Genomic DNA, 19,329 nt, shown 5'->3' with positions numbered 1-19,329 from the left:
AGGCTCCTTTTGTGAATCAGAATGCTTCCTCTTTTCCTTTCACTTCCCCAGAACAGGTTACAAGGAGATCTGGAAGCACTTCTCTCACTCTTGGAACCAACTGGTGTCAACTCTAATGGAGCTGTGTGAGTTTCTGGTGCCAACAGCAGTGTAGACGTAACGGTGTTGCTAGAGTAGTCTGTTTTGATGGAGCTGGGGGCTGAAATTAAGGGTGGAAAGGTGTGTTTCAGGACTCTTCACAGAAGATCTCAGCACAGAGACAGACCTCACAACTCCAAAAGGAGTTTTAGAACAGTCCAGTTGAAGGTTTAAGGTAGCCAAATGCAGCTGCAGTCTTAAGTCTCTGTACTTCCTCATCTGAGGGGTGAAGAAATGGCAAATAGTACACTGAGACGCGCTATATGAGCCTCTCCCAGGCATACTACACACAAAATGTGTGCATCTCGTCTCAGGAAAGATGGCTGAAGCCTCTCTGAAGTTTGGGACCCCAGCACAGCTCAGATATAACCCAAGGCAAGTGGCTCCAGATACTCTAACTATACTATAGAACTGTAACAAACTAACTATGAGGGATGGCAAGTCTCACCCTTGGGCCGCCATCTAGCAGCTCACTGGAACCAGTGGAGAAGGGGGCTAAAGGAGCTCGAGCTCATCAAAGGTTCTGCCCTTGAAGTTCCTGATTGGGTGAGTCATCTGGCCCCACCAATTGGCTCAGTTGCACTACTTAAGTCAGAAGAAGGCACAAGTCGTCGTCCAAGCAACTAAATAAATCTCCGCCTGCCACTTCAGACCCTGCCTTCTTGCTTGACTCCTCTGCCCTGTACTTCTGCCTGCTCCTGTCCACCCTATCCCAGATCTGCCTCTGTTCCTAGTTCCCACTTTTCTTGTTCCAAGTGCCTGCTCCTCCACTGTACCCAATGACGGCTTTGCCCCCTAGTTTAACTCCTTACTCCAACTCCAGGTTGGCCCCTGGCTCATCCTAAATCTGATTCTGACTTCAACCCTTCACTTGACTTTGGACTCTGTCTCAAGCTGCAACCACTGGCTCCACTTCCTCTCTCCTGACTGACTACAAGGCATGACCGCGGATACTCTGATCCCTGCAGTAACTAATAGTAAAAAGCTAACTAGCTTGTGGACATGAGAGAATTCCATTCAGATCTCTGCAGTGGCAGCAAAGGAACTGTGTCACTCCAATGTATAGAGAGAAGGACATCATCCTAGTGGGAGAGAACTCTTGCACCCCTCAAAATACATGGCTTTTCTATGCAGTTTCACAGCTCCACGTCAGAGGTGCCAAATCCCATAAGTGGAAATACCTCAACTCTGTGCTTATCTGCTCCTTTTTTGTGTGCCAGCAACAACATGAAATCCTATTGTCTGAGCATTTCATGATATTTGCACCTGATCACCTGCCATCATAAAGAACATTTGCACAAATGTTTATAACTTTAAGGTGGCAACCATGTCATATCTTTTCAAAAATTGGCTTTGATGTTGTTTCTATTTTAAACACTGCTAGTCAACAGGAAAGCTTGATTTGGTGGAACCTTTAGTGAAATTAAAATGCTAAAGAAAATATTATGTAGGGGCCATCCTGAGGGTGAAATGCAAATCTGTGAAGCATTCTATAAAGAAAAATAATAAAGCTGTAAGCAGGTCACTTGGAACACATTATTGCAACTTTCAGAGCACTTGGCTTGCCAACACTGAGACACAAGGTGGATGAAGTAATATCTTTTATTGTACCAACTTCTGTTGTGAAAGAAACTAGCTTTCAAGCTAGAGAATCCTTCAGGTTTCCCTTTACCCAGTGAAATCACTAAGAGCAGGGCTAAATGATTTAGTCTCAGAACATAACAGAAGTGACAGCAAGCAGCAGCAGTGATAACAGTGGCAGAGGTGACAGCTAGAGCCCTGCGCGGGACTATTTTTAATCCGACTCCTGTCACGCTCCCATTATTATATGGCAGTGGGCCCTGCGGGACCCCACAGGATCCCAGTCCTGTGCAGGGGGACTCGGCAACAGTGAGACAGGTGTACAGGCAACAGCAGAGGCATCCTTTCAGGGATGGGAAGCGAACCCATGTGAAACCACCTCTGAACTCTGTGTCTTCAGTGACCAAGCACAACCATTGTGAGTGGGGTGCAGCGGAGGTAAATGGGAGTGGCATGTTAAAGGCCCATTCATTCATTGGACTTTCATACCACAGGGTGGGATACTGAGGCAAATGACGCTGCCCAATGTACTGAGGGGTGGGTGTTTGCTTCCGGTTACATGCTTTTGAATCATGGTTGAAGTGTTTTCCCAAATTAATGCTGGGTTCCCTTTCCCTTTGAATAAGAATTTTTTTTTGCTATACACAGGCTCAGTGATTGATAGTGTGGAAGTACTGTCTCATAGAGATGCCCAGTGGTGGTATTCCGTTTTTCCAGATTATTGGGTGGGGGCTAGAACCAGTTCTGTTCTGTAGTATTTAGAGGACCCCCAGATATTGAACCTGGCTGCTGACTTGAACTGGCAGAGGAGTAGAGTAGCTCAAACACTTTTCACCAACAGAAGTTGGTACAATAAAAGATATTACCTCACCCACCTTTTCTCTCTAATATTCTGGGACCAACATGGCTACAATATCACTGCAAACACCACTGATAATGATTCTTGACTGTTAACAAAAGAGTATCACAAAAAAGTGCAACAATTCTATTAATCAAATTATGAAGATATAATACATTAAAAAAAAAAAACACCATCATTTAAACAAATATGCCAAAGAAATTACCAAAGGGCAGATTCTGATACTCTCATTCACGTTGAGTAGTCTCAATGATTTCAGTAGGACTACTTAGGGAGTAATCACCATGAGGGAAAGATATCAGAATCTAGCCTCAAATAGCTTCTGGGAGTTCCACTGAAAAGAACAGGCATGCAAATTTAAAATGATAGCCAATTATATTTTCAATCAATGAGTAATGTAGTCCATTGCAAAACTTCTTGTCCGGCAGCGTTCTAAATGTAAAATTCTAGAGAAACAGATGGAAGATATTCTACATGTCTAAAACAAAACAAGAAAATGGAAAGGAGAAAGATTACCTCAGTAACTGAACAGCTGACCCATATTCATCTGTTTCCCACACTCTCTTTCCCAAACATGCACAGTGCAGCTCTCTGATCTGTAAACCAGTACATGAGTAACGGGAATACAATGTTTTACAAAACAAGTAATGGGTTGGTTTTACATTCACTTTTCAAAACAATGACTGACTCATTCAAAGAGTGAGCCTGTGAGGAGCTGAGTGCTCTCAACTCTCACTGACTGCAATTTGAGGTGAAGGCATTCAGCATCTCTTGGGACTAGGCCCTCACTGTGGCAAAAATATGCTTGCCGCTCAGCACTATGTTTTAACAGGGTCCATTCAGGTGATGGGAATGCAGGGATTAGAAGTGAACCTGAATCAAAACCTTTGATCCAAACATTAGGAAAGTTCAGAGTGAATTCACAGCTAAGATCCACATCTAGTAACAGTGTATCTGATACATCTAGAATCAATGGGGAAATGCACATCATGGAATGTTCTGCAGCATTAATAGGAGAATGTGGGGCAAAAATAACTAACCGTTTGGTGTAGGATTCATACAAGGTTCATGCGCTTGGCAACATTCAGGGCACACCCGGAGTGTTGTGCTGGACCTGTGCACACACAGCTCCTCTCAAGGGCATCAACCTTGGAATCTCGCCCAAATGACATGAACCGTGGGAAGCCTCCCAGGACTGGGCTCAAGGCCCGAGAGCAAGAAATGCGGTAGATAGAAATTGGTAAATAAGAATTTTAAACAAAGCCAGTGTATTCCTTTTATCTGTTGGAGAATGTAATGCGCGGGGGGAGAGAGAGAATAAAGGGGAAGGTGGAAAGCTGACAGGCAGAAGCCTGTTAGCAGACGAGCCGCTTGCTTGCTAAAAGCTGTGTGCTGTCTTGTCATTGAACCGCCACAGCTTGGTATGAGAAGTTGAGTTTGGTCACACAAGAGCTCTAACACAAGTCAATATACAACTAACTACTAAGAATACCCATGGCTGTCCCATCACTGCTATGTTGTTCCTGCCAAAAGGATGTCAATTCTCATCTGAATCCAACCATTAGGCAACTACTTGATTGATGATAGGAGGAATGGAAAATTGTCTGAACTGCATATGAGAAATCCAGATGCATAAAAGCCAAACACATCACAGAGGCACTGGCTGTTCTGTGCATTTGCTTCTCCCTACAAGCCCTCTGCTGTTTACTCACAACAGAGTATGACAGGCATTGTTAAAGAAACGATGTGCTGTTCCCCCACTCCATAATAAAGACAAAAAATATCTGACTGTATGTGGGAAGGGTATGAAGGGAAAAGAGGGAGTGGACTTGAAATTTGTAAAGATGTCAACCATGAAACAAGAGAGGTCCAGGGAATGATGGTACTTCACCTGTTTTCCCAAAGGGTACTTTGGAAGGGAAGTTGTGAAAACATGAAGACATCTCAGAACTGGGAAATAATTCTCATGGTAAATATGCAAGTCTTCCAGTAATGTCTGTGTTACTTCCTAAAATGACAGAATAACAGTTTAACAAAGTAGTTCAATATCCACGAGAACAAAGCAGTATGAAATAATCACAAAATGTCTTTTAAAACACATAAATAAAATATTTTAAGGAAACACTAAAGTTCTCACAAACTAGGAAAGACTGATTTACATTAAAGTGATTTTAATCATGATTTAAATCAGCAAGCAGGAAATCTTGATTTAAATAATTGATTTCAATCATGTTTCACATTTGTACCTTTTTAGTTATTTTCCTAAAGAAAGATTCATTCTCATTGGTTGATATAATAATTAAAACATTGGTTTGAAACTAAATATGGTCTTTATACTCGATTTGGTATTTCTTTTTGCTAATCAGCAGGACAAACTGTATCTATACACATTTGTTTAAGCAATTATATGGCTCAAAATACATTTATTTAGATTCTTAATTTTTCAGATTTTTATTATGTTAGAAAATGGTGAATGATGTATTTCCTATTTACTAGATGATAATGTCTTACTCATGCTTTGTGTCAAGTTGCATTTGGACAGAAATTGGAATTCAATTAAAAATGAACAAAAAACAGCAGCTTAATTTAAAACTGATTTATTAAAGCAAAGGAAATATTAAATATAGTTAATGACTTGACAGATTGAAAACCTGGCTCATGGTGACCAGAAAAAGGTATTTAGAGACAAAGAAATGTTCCAAAGTGCCTGAGCAGTTTACATGCCTAATTTTCACTTAAATCAATGAGAGGTAGGCACTGGACCTACTTAAGCACTTTTGAAAATCCCATTAAGTACCTCTGCATTTGTAGGTGCCTAAATACCTTTGAAAATCTATCTTATGTCCTTCAAGTTTTTAGAATTAGTAGATCTCATCCTCACCAGCTGATTTTTATTAATAGACTGGAAGAGGTAAACAAGCTTTTCTGCTTTTCAACTCCTAAATAGTTTCTCAACTTTGAATTAAGTAGTCCAGGTGAAAAAATATATATTCTCCCTGAACTTGCTAGCTCAACTGAAAGTAACAGTAATTAAGGCAAAAGCTTTTCTGCACAACAAAAACGAAGTACACCGGACCCTCGCTAGAATGCATGTCTATATAGTGCAAATTCGCATATAACGCGGTCGTGGCCATGGATCCCAAATTTAATTACTTTAACTGGAATTCATTTTAACGCGGTCCCTGTGTTAATGTGGTATAGCACATGGATCCCAAATCCTGTGTTCTAGCAAGAGTCCAGTGTACTTATATTTGAAAAAAATGTAAATAACAGCATTCGCTCCATTGTAAAGACTGAAAATAATATAGATAACTTATGCAGCACTTGGATTTATAATACACTGAGTCTGAAAGTACATCAGTTGTGAATGAACAAAAAGGTCATAGTTCTGTTTCTGCATATAGGGTGAGATTCTGTGCTAAAACTCCCAAGTCTAGGGCAGACGGGACTACGGTAGCTTTAAGCCATCTTTCTGCCCTCCTTATCCTGGGTTGCTCTCAGGGATGGGAAGGCCCAAAGTGTACCTTAGGTAGCCCTTGGTGTCTGTCTAAATTATGCATTTTCCCCAGGTTGCCCTAAGGGTGGGCCACAGCACAGTCTCGAATCCCCACAGGGCTGTGCATTGCAACATTGTCCCTAACATGCCCATCCTGCCCCCAGCACATCCCCTGTGCCAGAGCTTGCAAGGGAGTCTTTGGAACGCAGCCTCATGGAAATCTTATGAAGTGCCTGAGCAAGAGGAATCCTTCCCTGGCTACATACAGAGCTTTTAGGGTCCCTTTTATGCTGCTTTGGCCCTTTTACCTGGAATAAAAGAACCACAGCAGGGCTGAGGATCTCAACCACAGTTTAAACCTATAACTAGTCTCTCATCATCTACTTGGTTCCTTTTATATTAGGGTCTAAGTAAAGCTAAGTCAAGTATCTTTTTTTGGATGGCTAAAAGCAGACTTATTAAAAGCAGACTTATTCCATACATGTGTGCCCTTGTATTTTGTTGAACATATAAGAGATCTCTCTCTTGGTTATCAGATATGCAGGTTGTGAAACTGATTAGTGCAGATGGCTAACAAAATGCCCAATACAAAACCTCAGAAAAATTAAGACGATATTTTCAAAGTTCTGCTCTTAGTTTACAGAAATTGGCATATAATCCCCACGCCACTGCATAAGTAGCACATTTCTTCAGAGATGGGAAAGCATTTCATTAATTCAATCACAAATTAATTCCGTTCTGAATGATAAATACAAAGGAAATGCATTTTTGGGTAAAATAAACATTGCCAAATGAAATATCAGGTGCATATGATAAGGATACTCACACATAATCTGAATGGATTTAATGACTACTGGCCAGTTTCTGCCACCCTTACTCACAGTGCGATGAACCTTACTTCTCAAGATTTTGGTGTAAGGATGCCAAAATCTGACCCTAGATAATAGTGTCAGAGTTCCGCTTGATAAATAAAGGCTTTGCTAATGCTTTTTTGAGGGGGTGGGGGGGGGGTGTTATTCTTTTATAACAACTATTAATAGTGTTATTTTCCTAAGACTAAGCAATTTAACACTGAAGCTGGGAGTCTAAACTAGAAATACGAATGCAAAAAACAGAAATGGAGTATGAATTAAATACCATTGATTCAAACATCTCTGGGTACTGGAAAAGATTTGATTCAATTCCAAAGTATGTCACAGGGCTTAGAGCCACAAACACCACTGAAACAATGTGGGGTGATTTTGAAAAGCGCAGTGCTAAAATAAATTGTTCTGTTTTCATTCAAACTTTCAAAAATGACTTTGGTCTTGGGTTCTTTTCTTCATACCAAAATTACATATTTGGGTAAGAGAAATCAACATTGTAGATGAAAGAACATCCAAAAGTAGCTCTGATTTTGTTCCCTAGTGCCACATAGCTCCTTGGCATTGCTATAACTTTAATAAGCAGTGCCTTATGGCTGATGGACCTAAAGCCAAATCCTTTCCATCTGACACATGACAGTTTTTTTTTATTTGATGGACAATAAGTTCATAATATCCTTTCTGCTATTAAGGAAACAGAGCAAGTGAGGCAATGACTAGACTGAGATTAAACATTTGCACTACTGTGATTGGATGGCTATTTTCTTAGTACACAGATGAGGAAGCTGGCATTTCCTTAGCAGATGTCTTAAAACAAAATAGTTTCATTCCACTCCATTCTGGAAGGATTGTCTAGTATGAGATCATATCCTTCACTTATGCCAGAATTTAAAAATAAACAAAAAACCCCCACAAAAAACTATTTAGTGTAATTGCATTTCAATCTTTAAATAAAATAAGATACTTCCCAAATGAAGAAAGTTGGGACTAGTTTTATGCAAGCTATATGTTTTGTAAGACAAGGAAACAGTGGGAAAATTATTGATGAGTCAGTGTTATTGGTTGCAGCTCCCCAACCTTCTAGCAGAGGTTATAGTTATTATGAATTCTGTTTTCCAGGAGAGAAAGATGAACTTAAATCATTGTGGACATGAAGGGGGTTTTTGATCTGTGGAAGAGTCTTAAATCCCAAGATAGTGAAACGGTGTTTATGATGAAACTCAGTTTAAGTCTTTTTGGACATTCAATATTAAAATTGATGCTTCCTTTGTCTTATACTTTTCAATCTATTTGTAGAATGCTCAAATGGGACATAAGCAAAATATAATAAACCTTATTTGAAGGGCAAAATAGAAAGTTCTGTCAGCTAGAGAGCATAGGGGGATTTATTGTTTTTAACTCCTCTGTGAATCGTAGAAAGAAAAATCATTCACTTGGCTACACACTGACTTTATAGATCCTGACTGCAGAGTAAGTAATACTCTGTCAGAGAATTTATATGTTTAGATTCCTCCTCTCAGCAGCAGCCCATCTGCAGAAGAGGTTATTGCAGTAATGGTTGGTTATTTTACTGGGGGAGGAGGGAGAAGAGTTATTGGCAAGATGAATTTAACTGTAACAATTCACTATCTTCTAGGTCAGTTTGGGATTATAGAAGCTGTTTTCCAAACTGTTTTATTTTGAGATTTTAGGATCAGTAGTACAGAGAGACATCAATCAGAACAACATCTTCCTGACTTCTGAAGGATTGCTTGTCAGAAACTTTCTAGCTTGGAATTATACGTGGTGGCAAACAGATCTGTGATTGATCAGATGTTTCATCTCTGAGACTGGTTGTTTCAATTCCCACTCATGAAGACAGATCTTTATCATTCCAAGGACTTCTGCTTGGCATTTCATGGTTGCTAGAATATGGATTGTTTCAAATGGATATCACTTCCTTGGAAGTATTGCACAAGTTGCCATGTTTCACAGCAATGGACTTGTGATCTGCTATCTCTTGGTTTGTTTACCAAGAAAACTTCCTCTATTATTCCACTGCAGAAATACTAATACAACAGATCACAATAAAATGTGAAATCATTATAAATAAATAGGTTCACTCTGTCCACTTTAAGAATTTCTCCTTCAGAGACTGCTGACTAGCTAATTCCAATTCTGTATTCCATGACTGCATTCAGAATACAAAAAAAAAAAAAAGATATGCATCTTTTGGCTCTGTGAAAGCCATCCCATTCTCTGGTTAGCAGATTTCTATTATCTGTCACACATCAAATTTTCAGGAAAAGTGACCCATAATAAAGTCCAGATTTTATAAATCCAGGGAGGCCTATATGAAACTGCAGAGATACTTCTCAACTTTCAAGCAGGCAACTTGGAAACTTAGATAATGGCCATAATGAATCAGACCAATGGTCCATCTAATCCAGTATCTTGTCTCTAACAATGGCTGGTACCTGATCTTTCAAAGGAAGATGCAAGAAACTCCAGAGTGGATAACCTTACCATAGAAGAAATTTATTAACTGTATAGTTAGTAGCTCCAAAGCCGGAGAGAGTTCCTCTCTCTATTTTTATAATCCTATCTAATATAATGTGGATGTTTTCATGAACCATTCAAACATCTAAACCGTTTTCCAGTTATATTTGTGGCAGTAATTTTCACAGGTTAGTTATGTGTTCCGTAAAGAAGTATTTCCTTTTATCAATTTTAAATGTATTGCTTTCAATTGAATTGAATGTTCCCCTGCTCTTGTGTTATGCGAAAGGATAAATAGGAGCGCATGATTTATCTGCTCAAACCATTGGTTATTTTGTTTCTCTGTCATGACCCCTCTAATCCATCCCCTCTCTAAACTAAACAGTAACAGCCTTTTCAATCTCTTTTCAGAAGGGACGCTTTCAAAAGCAACAATCAGGATTAATTATTCATCCCTTGTTCTGGCAAACACTCCATTGAGTTTCATGGGTTTTTTTTGCCTGAATAAGTAGTAAGAGTGGGTCCTAAATAATTGAGCTTCACAATCTCCCTGGTAATTATTTTATCCATTTTACAGATGGTAATCTCAATGCACAGAAAGGCTGAGTGACCTACCCAATACCCCACAGAGTAGAATTGGGACTATCATGTAGACCTAAAGCCCAGCTCTCAAACCATTAGACATATTTTGGGATATCTACCAAATGAAAGATGCTACACAGAACCAAGTTCTACCCTAGTTTTCTCTCTTTTCATGCAAAATGATGGGGGCTTTGGAAGGTTGTTCCTATCCCCCAAATGATTTTACACTTTACCTTTAAAAAACTGTCCTCAGTCAGAAGTGCAATTTGTTTTTCCGAGACTTGACTTTCCACATATCTGAAGTAAAAACCAAACAAAAATATTTGTGCAATATAAAGTTACACAATACATAGTTCTAAAAATAGTGGAGGTCAGGATTCTGTTGGGTCTGTGGCCACTACAAAATCCTGCAGTTTAAGTCCCGGGTCTGCCATAACTTCTCAACTGATTAGATCATTTGTCAAAAGAAAATGTTTCTACATGAAGGACAAAAGGAAAAAATGGATCTTTCAACTGAAGGATTTTACAGCAGGTTATTTTACACAAAATAAAAGTTGCATTCTTTAGACAGAGATTAAAGAATTTCAGAAGTAATTCACAACTGTCCCTGTTTTATGTAACATACGCACATATAATTACACATTTCACAATGCTCTATTTACAAGTTTTTTTTTTAAAAAAATGCTGATTGAATATAGGACTGTTCAAAATATTTATTTCTCCTTTACCTTCTAAAAGATGGCAGGCTTCGAATGTTTTCACACTGATTGTGTGATAAAGAATATACTCTCTTCTTAGCTTCCAGGAGCTCGCAGCACAACACACTGAGGGGCTGGGAATAGAAATGCTCCACAATAGACAGCTGAAAGAGACAATGCAGTAAAAACCTGTAATATCTATGCAGTTCACTTTCCTTGAGGTGTCCTAGCTTTTAAATAAGTTAAGCAATTTATTAACAATTGCTAAAATGACAGTAATGACATTTATTTAAAAATTGTATTAGAGAGTCTACTCAGTCAACACATCAGATTACATTAATAATCTTCTACTTTCGACTGCCACTAGAGGTGGTTGATTATTATTCAATGAATAACACAGGCAACCTCATTTTGCAATTTTCTTCTGCTCATATCATTCAGTCAATTGTTTTTTGTTTTATACGAGATCTATAGCAGCTCAATTATTACTTGATTAATGTATTATTTGAATAATAGCAAAATTCAGCAATTACATTAGGTATTACATAATCTGTTGGGTTATGTGACCAGGCCCAACCTCACAAATGCCAAAGCAGCAAGTAAAGAGTGTATCATTTAAGGTACAAACATCAGCTAGAATGCATTAAATGAAACAATGGAACATGACAAGATCCCACATTTCACATATCTGAAATCATACTGTTAGGCCCTGATCCTGTAAACATTTACACATGTGCTTAACCATGCTATTTGAGTTGTTCCACTGATTTCAAGTGCGTAAGTGTTTGCGGGTCTGGGACCTTACAGTATAGTAGAAAACATACTTCTGACTCAATGTAATTTTTTTTGAAGACTGCACCACAGTCATTCTGAAAAAAGAAGTAGTACAAAAACTGGGCAGGTATATTGAGATGGAAAGCCTTTTCCTATCACAAAGTTCTTCACATGACTGAAGATTTTTTAGTATTAGCATGCAAAATTGAAAGACATCAAAGAATACCTATAAAATTAATACACAGAAAATTTGTTTCTACCCTTTCAGGTTTTTGTTTCTAATTTTTTATTCATATGACTTGTGCCACAGAATAAGCTGTTTCTAAACTGCCTTCCCACAATTCCTGCTAGCTTCTCAAGAGCTTTCCCATCCCCCCTCCCACCCCACACACTCACAAAAAACCCACTATCTAGAGACCCGATCTCAGCTATAGTATTCAATGGGAATTTTGCCACTGACTTCAATGGGATTAAAATCAGGTCCTAAAAAATTGAGTACAAGTCTGCTGCCATGGAGTAATTCTATTGCATTTTCACCACTGCCTAGCTGTAATTGAAATTCTTCTTACTCCTGCTTACCTGAAATCCTTTGATAAAGTTCTGGACAGAGAAATCATGGTACAAAAATATGTTGATTAGAACTTGCAACACTTTCTCACTTAGTTTAAAGGGAAACTCAGTTGTCAGAAGTAGCTGCAGGAGACAAAGGGAAAAAAAGATTTCCTTGCTAAATGTTACCAGAATAGATTACATTTCAAGGTAAATGTAACTGCTAGTAGCAACAGCCAATTATTATAATGTTACTTCTTGAATATGTAAATAGCAAAGCAGTTAGATCTGCGTTTGGTTTAATTCTCAGAATGTGCTAAAATTAAACTATATTAATTGATTAATGCATGTAGTCATCTTCAGCCAAGCCACATTTATTTCCATTGCTGCAAAAACATACACACTTTTCTTTAAAGCTTATGATTCCACCACATCCTGAACTATATATTGTCTGATTTTAGTTATGTTCAAACTTGGCATTTTCAAATTATGAATGAGAGAACAAACATTACAGCAGGCATCAGGGACAAAAGTACTTTCTGCAAGCACATGCAATAGTTCTGCTGGCACTTTACAAATGCACTCCACTGAAATCACACGAGCAAAGTGTCTACATGATGGGACCTTATATTTGGATAATTCTGCTCATTTTCAAGGGGCTGCAGAATTCACATTAAGCTGCAATATTCAGTGTAAATATAAGCGATGTGAAGCCATCTCTATTTAGAATGAAGTCAATCTTACTTCAAAGCAGCACTATAATAAAGGGGAGTGAATGAAAACCATATAGTTGTGTGTGCATGAATGTTAATACAAACAAGAAGTGAAGATACGTACTGAATAATTTCTGAATGGTCTGCAACACTGTGTGAAGAGGAAACTCTCAACACATGTAAGTGAGCTTAAAGACACGGTTTTCAGAGAGAATATTCAGAACATATGGCTCTCAGGAACAGATCCCACTTTAAAAGCTTCACACTAGTCTACTTTTAAAGCATAAGATGCTATGTATACATACACCATACTTGTACACATCCATTCCCCGCCTCTAGAAATTGAATTACCTTGTCAATTACTGTAGCCAGGTGCTCCTTGCAAGAAAGAGACTGGAAAAGCTCTATACACAGCAGAGAAGAAACAGAGTGAGGAAGTAACCTGTGGATGATCATTGGAGACGTGGCAATTCCGAAAATGAGTACAAGAGGGAATTCATGTATGTGCTGACTAGACCACAAAGTGGGAAAGGAAAAAGAAAACATAACAGTTATGTGGGTTTCCCCAGCACTGTATGAAACACAACCAAAAGGCAACACAGTATATTCCCAATACAGCACTACCAAGAAAAAAACAAATCAAACTGTACCCTGAGGACCAAATCTTCAGGAATATGCTTGTAAAACGTCTGCCTTTAGTGTTACAGTACAGGAAAAGTTCCCCTTTGCTAGTTTTACCTAGCTGAAAAATTCCAAAATATAGTCTTCTAAATATGCCTTGAAATTATTTTTATTAATAAATAGTGTTGGAAGGCTCACATGGATAAAAACCATTAAAGGGTAAATGAAATTATTATATACTCTTTGAATTGCAGTAGGACCTAAGGGCCCCAATCATAGATCAAGGCCTGTTTTTTGAGATTCTACAGTATCTAGGACAATACAAACAAACAAGAACCCCAAGACTTTAAAAAGTATTGTAGTTTGCTTAAAAAAATAAAATAAAGCAAGACATTTAGAATTAAACTTAAAAGAAACCCAACTTTCTGAAAGTATGGCAATGCAGTTAGATAATTCAAACAATTGTAACCTTCCACCCACATTAACATCCTGAGAGGAACCAGAAACATTATTCATCTGAATTCCAAATTGCTGTATCAGATCTGACCAAAGTCCCTATGTTCACTAATCTTATCTCTGATAGCAACCAATAACAAATCCTTCAGAACACGGGGGATAAAGTGATCCATAATTGACATTTACACAAATTAGAAAGACAAGGTGGGTGAGATAGTATCTTTTATTCGACCAACCTCTGTTGGAGAGAGAGAAACTTTCAAGCTACACATAGCTATTCTTCAGGTCTCAGAAAGATACTCAGAGTGAAGAAGAGCTCTGTGTAGCTCAAAAGCTTGTCAGAAGTTCATCCAATAAAAGATTCTACCTCACCCACCTTGTCTCTCTAATATCTTGGGACCAACACGGCTACAATCCTGCATATTTACACAAATTAACATTCCTAGGAGAGAAGTTAATTCTGTCTCCTAGAGAGTTTTTTGTTTGGCTTAGTATATGTCTTAAAGAGTTTATATTCCTTCTGTGGGTGAAATCCTTTCTCCCTTGACTTCACTGGGGCCAGGACTTCATCTTATTTTTTTATCCTAGCATATCTGTGATTGTTATTATTCATATATTATATTTATTACACACATCTCTTTTTAAAATTTAACTAGGCTCAGCCTCAACAACACATTGTGACAAAGAGTTCCACAGTTAAATTTTTGTGGTGTAATTCATGTATTTTTAGCAGTTTTAAATGTACTGCTTTTTAATTTCACTGTTTATCAAGTTGTTCATGTATTACGAGGAAAGGAAAATTGGAATGCCCAAATGGCTCTTTCTACATATACACACAATAAGTTATAGACCTACAATATACTCACTCACTTATTCCTTCTCTAAAACAAACAATCCTAAAACTTCTAAATTTCTTTTTGTTTTTGAGTTTTTCCATTTCTCATCATTTTTGCCCTCTCTGGACCTTTTCTATTTCTAGTTCATTTTTTTCTGACATGTGATGACCAGAACTGAGCACTGTGTTCAGATGAAGGTCTATCATTGCTTTATGCAGAGGTATAGCCTCTTCCCTTTTCTAGTTTCATGTTATCCAAAAATGTTGTTACCTTACAATTTAACACTGCCCCTTAAAGATCACTAATATATTAAATAATACTAGTCCCATTACAGATCTTTGTGGCACCCCACTACTAACTTTCTTCCATGTTGAAAACTGACTATTCCTCCAAAACTATTTCATTTCCTTAGCCACTTTTTACGAGGGATTTTGTTGAAGAATTTTTAATCAATCTGTCCCTTCTCTACTCTTCTCTTGGCTACCTCAAAGAATTCTAACAGATTGGAGAAGTAGGATTTTCCTATGCAGAAACCATGTTTTGTTTTGTTTTTTTAAACTTTATGTCATCAAGATGTTTTAACTCCATCTTTAGTAACAGGCAAATTAGTTTGTAATAACAAAGTAAAGTGCATCTGTCTAATTTCCAGGGACATCCCCAGCACTTTCTTTAAAAGATAAGGCACAACACTGACTGACTTCTAGTCCAGCAGTACAGTACCTGATTTTAAGGAAGACTACTTTTAATTGTACAGTAATTGCACCGACACTAGGCTTCTTCTACGCAGAGGTCTTCTAAGGGGTACATCAACTCATCTAGATATTTGCCTAGTTTTACAACAAGCTACATAAAAAGCACTAGCAAAGTCAGTACAAACTAAAATTTCATACAGGCAATGACTTGTTTATACTGCTTTATATACACACACTATACACTGAAATGTAAGTACAATATTTATATTTCAATTGATTTATTGTACAGTTATATGGTAAAAATGAAAAAGTAAGACTTTTTCAGTAACAGTGTGCTGTGACACTTTTGTATCTTTATGTCTGATTTTATAAGCAAGTAGGTTTTAAATGAGGTGAAACTTGGGGTACGCAAGACAAATCAGACTCCTGAAAGGGTACAATAGTCTAGAAAGGTTGAGAGCCACTGCTCTAGCAAACTACAAACATCCGAACTTATCTGCTGCTGGAACCCTCCCACTGAACTTCAAATATGTGACCTCAGCTATTCCCCATTAGACAGGCACCATGACAATAACCACCCCTTCAAGACTTCAGAACACCGGAAATTAGGTAATATTCTAACAGTTCATCACTTCTACTGCCAACAGTGCTTGTTTTCCACTGCCTGCTCACCTGCACCACTATTGCGATTCTCAAAATTTCTGATTCAGTTTTCAATCCTCTTCATGCCCTTGTAAAGGGATACTGCGTGTCCCAGGATTTTACAATCAAAAAGGGCTATGTTGTCACTCCAGAGTTAGCTTGGGTGATCAACAATGGAGTCTGAGAACCCTGTTTAGCCTAGCCTGGATCTCGGCAGCTGCACTGAGAAGCTGTACTCGAGTTACTATGTCCTTACTGCTGCAGCACCCCCTCAACCACCAGTGTCGCTAGGACTTCTGGGGGCATATCCAAGGGTTTTTCGTGCTGCAGGTAGCTGAGTCACTCTACAATTCTTTTCCAGTGAATTATGGAGAACCTCTCTGTCCTTCTGGGCATATGGGGAGAAACGCTGGAGAATGCAGGCCAAATCAGCACTTAAGTGATTTGGCCTGCATTCTCACGGCAAAGTGGGCAGGTTACTACCTCAAGCAAAAAAGTGACACCTGAGCTCCAGCCTTTAATTTTATGGCAATAACTAGAAAAAGTGGAAGAGAATAAAAGAGCACCAGTCCAAAACCTCAGGGCACATTACCTGCTGATAACTATGAAGTCCTGAAGTACTTTCGTTGTGAAACTTTCCATGTCCTTGAAGATAACCACAATTGGAGGAGATTGCCAGTGCCTGGAAGAGGAAGTTCTTTTTTTGCTTGGAGTTTCAGAACCTGTTTTCTTCAAAGCCATTGTCCATATATTACAAAACAAAAGTTGGGAAAGGATACAAAGTAAGTCTCTTGTCTCCCATGATATAACACTTTATTACCACATGGACAACTTAACCAAAATAAACAAAATGTTTTGTTTAAGGAACACATAGTACTTCTCTGTGTACAGTACCACTGTTCCTCTCCTGTGACCTAAATGAAATAGCTATAACAGAGAATAGGTAAGAAAGCTATTCTTCAACAAGGGCCAATCCAGTCCTTACCTCTGCAGAGCCCTCTGGTGTGGTTCCACTGGGCAAGGGGAGGGACAATTTGGGGTGGGCACACAGATGTGCACCACTTCTTGTGAAAATCACAGTAGCTAGTCAGGCATGCCTGGGACCCGAAAAGGGATGAAGCATCCCCAGTTGCACAGATTCTCTATTACTCTGCTTCAGGGGCTGTGCTAAGACCATAACATCTATTCCAAATTAGGTTAAAGAAGAATCTGCATAATGACTTCCCAGCACTGGGAGTAAAGAGTAGGATTCTTTTTCCTCCTGTCCCTCAGCAGATCTCTCCTGTATCTCAGCTGAGATACTGGAGCATGGATATTTAGGTCCCAATTTAGCAGAGACTTATGAACATACTAAAGTCCATTTCTATTCAGCAAAGCACATAAATCCCACTGAAATCAATGTAAATACAAAGTAAAAAGGAAAATTATTCTATGCTTTTTTGTCCAATTACCCAGTAAGGAAACCAGAGGAGACCTTCAGAGTCTCAATAATTTTGGTAAAATATTTGTGTTCCTAATTTTTAGTTTTTCAACAGTGAGAAAATATAAAACATTTGGAAGGTTTTCCTTTCTTATTAACTGCCTGTGTAGTGCTGGCTTCAGATAGCTTGTGTAAAAGGCCGATCATGTGCCTTTCCCCAGGTTATCTGTTCTTCATACTTTGTTTTTCAAAACAAATACTTCAGGGATCTTGTCTGGAGAGAACAACATTTGGTAGGAAGTCAGATTTGAGTTTTAAGCTTCCACTTCCAAACGATTAGCATAAAACAACCTTTTTTTTTGAATTATGAAACACACTTTCAAAAGTGACCTTGTAAAAAGATAGACAATATTTAATTAGAAACTGAGTTCATACTGGTGAAAGAATACTTTTAGGTTCTGATGATCTCAGAGTCAGGTATCACCTACTACTAAATGAAAAACTAGCTTTGCTAGTTTTGACTATTAGATACAAGACTGAGTCATGCAATTAAAATTTTATGAGACTTAAAAGCCAGATATTTCGTAAACTGACAGTATGAAAGCCTACCTTTGTTACACTCTCGTACCATTTGGAAAGAGAAGCCATTGAGCAGTGTATCTTTTTCTGGGAAATGTTAACACATTCATCCTCCTCAGATGAGTCCACATCTACAGAGCAGTCCATTAGCTGTCCCATCAGTTTCTGCAGCAGATGTTTTATGCCTTTATAACATATAGACACACAATGAAGAGACTCTCACCTAGTTACCTAGAATTCTAACCCCGCACACACCTTCTCCCCCGCCTCCATCCCCCAGGGTCATCCTGTTTTTGTCTTTTCTTCCCTTTCCCCACCAAGCTCATCGTCTCTGCAGAGCATTATTTTCAACTTCCCCAGGCAGCTCCCAAACCTCCCTTGATCAGGATTGCTGTGTATAACAACAGTTAACGCTACTAGCTTGTCTGATGGCGGAGGGAGGAAATCAAAGGGTCAGACACTGATCCTGCCTCTCCCCCAGGCTTGAGCAATGCACTGTTTGTGCACTACTGGATTAACCTAAAGTTAGACTAAAAGGCTAACCAAGAGATCTGAGTGTGTTTCTAGGATTGAGTTTAGTCTTTTGAGCTGACAAAAAGTATATATTTTGAAGAAAATGTTATTCCAGATATTCCTGATTGCAGTAAAATAAGTTGCTATATGTACATAATGAAACATATACATAAAGCCTTACAGAACAGATGATGTTACTTTTTCATACAATATAAATACGTATCCATGAGGCCTGTTCTTGGCATAAAAAAAAAAAAAAAAAAAAGAGATAGTATTTTTCTGAAAATATGTAAAAAACTTTTTTTTATAACAGGCGTGATTCTCCTCACTATGAAAATGTCTCAGAGACATTAAGTTGGTGGCTGAAAGAGAGGAGACTAGGGTTTGCAGAGGGAGATTTCAGTTTATAATAGAATATTTCCTGTGACAGATATTGCAAACAATGCAGTATCTTTGGGGACCACTTAATAAAATTTATTAATGGTTTATATATGTTTGTGCTCTACTCTATGGAAGAGGGTTACCACAGTGCCTCCAGAAACTAAAAACTGTGTATTGAGGAAGATGATTAAGGTGAGTCACTGTAACTAAACAACTCTAGAGAGGTACAACCCTTGGGGAGGTTGGCATATATTAGTTCAAACCGGGTGTTCCAGAGTCTCAAACAGAGAAGTGGCTTTTGGTATAAAAAACTGAGCTTGAAATGACACAGGTTCTTCCTTTTTATTCAAAGGAACAGACCCTGCTGAAGGGTTGGAAAGACTTTGCCTTTCTAGGGTCCTATAAGACTGGTGGGTGACTCCTGATCTGTTTAGTGTGTGTTTAAATCAGTTTATTGG

The 19,329-nt window shown here is 38.4% G+C and overlaps 1 protein-coding gene across 3 annotated transcripts in view; it reads right to left on the bottom strand.

Moving 5' to 3' along the window:
* Positions 1–19,329, bottom strand: part of ORC3 (origin recognition complex subunit 3) — an 80,135-nt gene that overhangs the window by 29,031 nt on the left and 31,775 nt on the right. For all 3 annotated transcript variants that reach the window (XM_074948086.1, XM_074948087.1, XM_074948088.1), the window contains 8 exons: positions 18,008–18,162; positions 16,571–16,707; positions 13,083–13,242; positions 12,049–12,162; positions 10,726–10,859; positions 10,231–10,294; positions 4,470–4,586; positions 3,095–3,174 (listed from right to left, as the gene is read on the bottom strand). In XM_074948086.1, coding sequence (XP_074804187.1) covers positions 3,095–3,174; positions 4,470–4,586; positions 10,231–10,294; positions 10,726–10,859; positions 12,049–12,162; positions 13,083–13,242; positions 16,571–16,707; positions 18,008–18,162 — 961 coding nt within the window. The remainder of the gene's footprint in view (positions 1–3,094; positions 3,175–4,469; positions 4,587–10,230; positions 10,295–10,725; positions 10,860–12,048; positions 12,163–13,082; positions 13,243–16,570; positions 16,708–18,007; positions 18,163–19,329) is intronic.

This window comes from Natator depressus, chromosome 3, assembly GCF_965152275.1.
Source record: "Natator depressus isolate rNatDep1 chromosome 3, rNatDep2.hap1, whole genome shotgun sequence".
NCBI lineage: Eukaryota > Metazoa > Chordata > Testudines > Cheloniidae > Natator > Natator depressus.
This window is presented reverse-complemented; position numbering and strand designations above follow the sequence as displayed.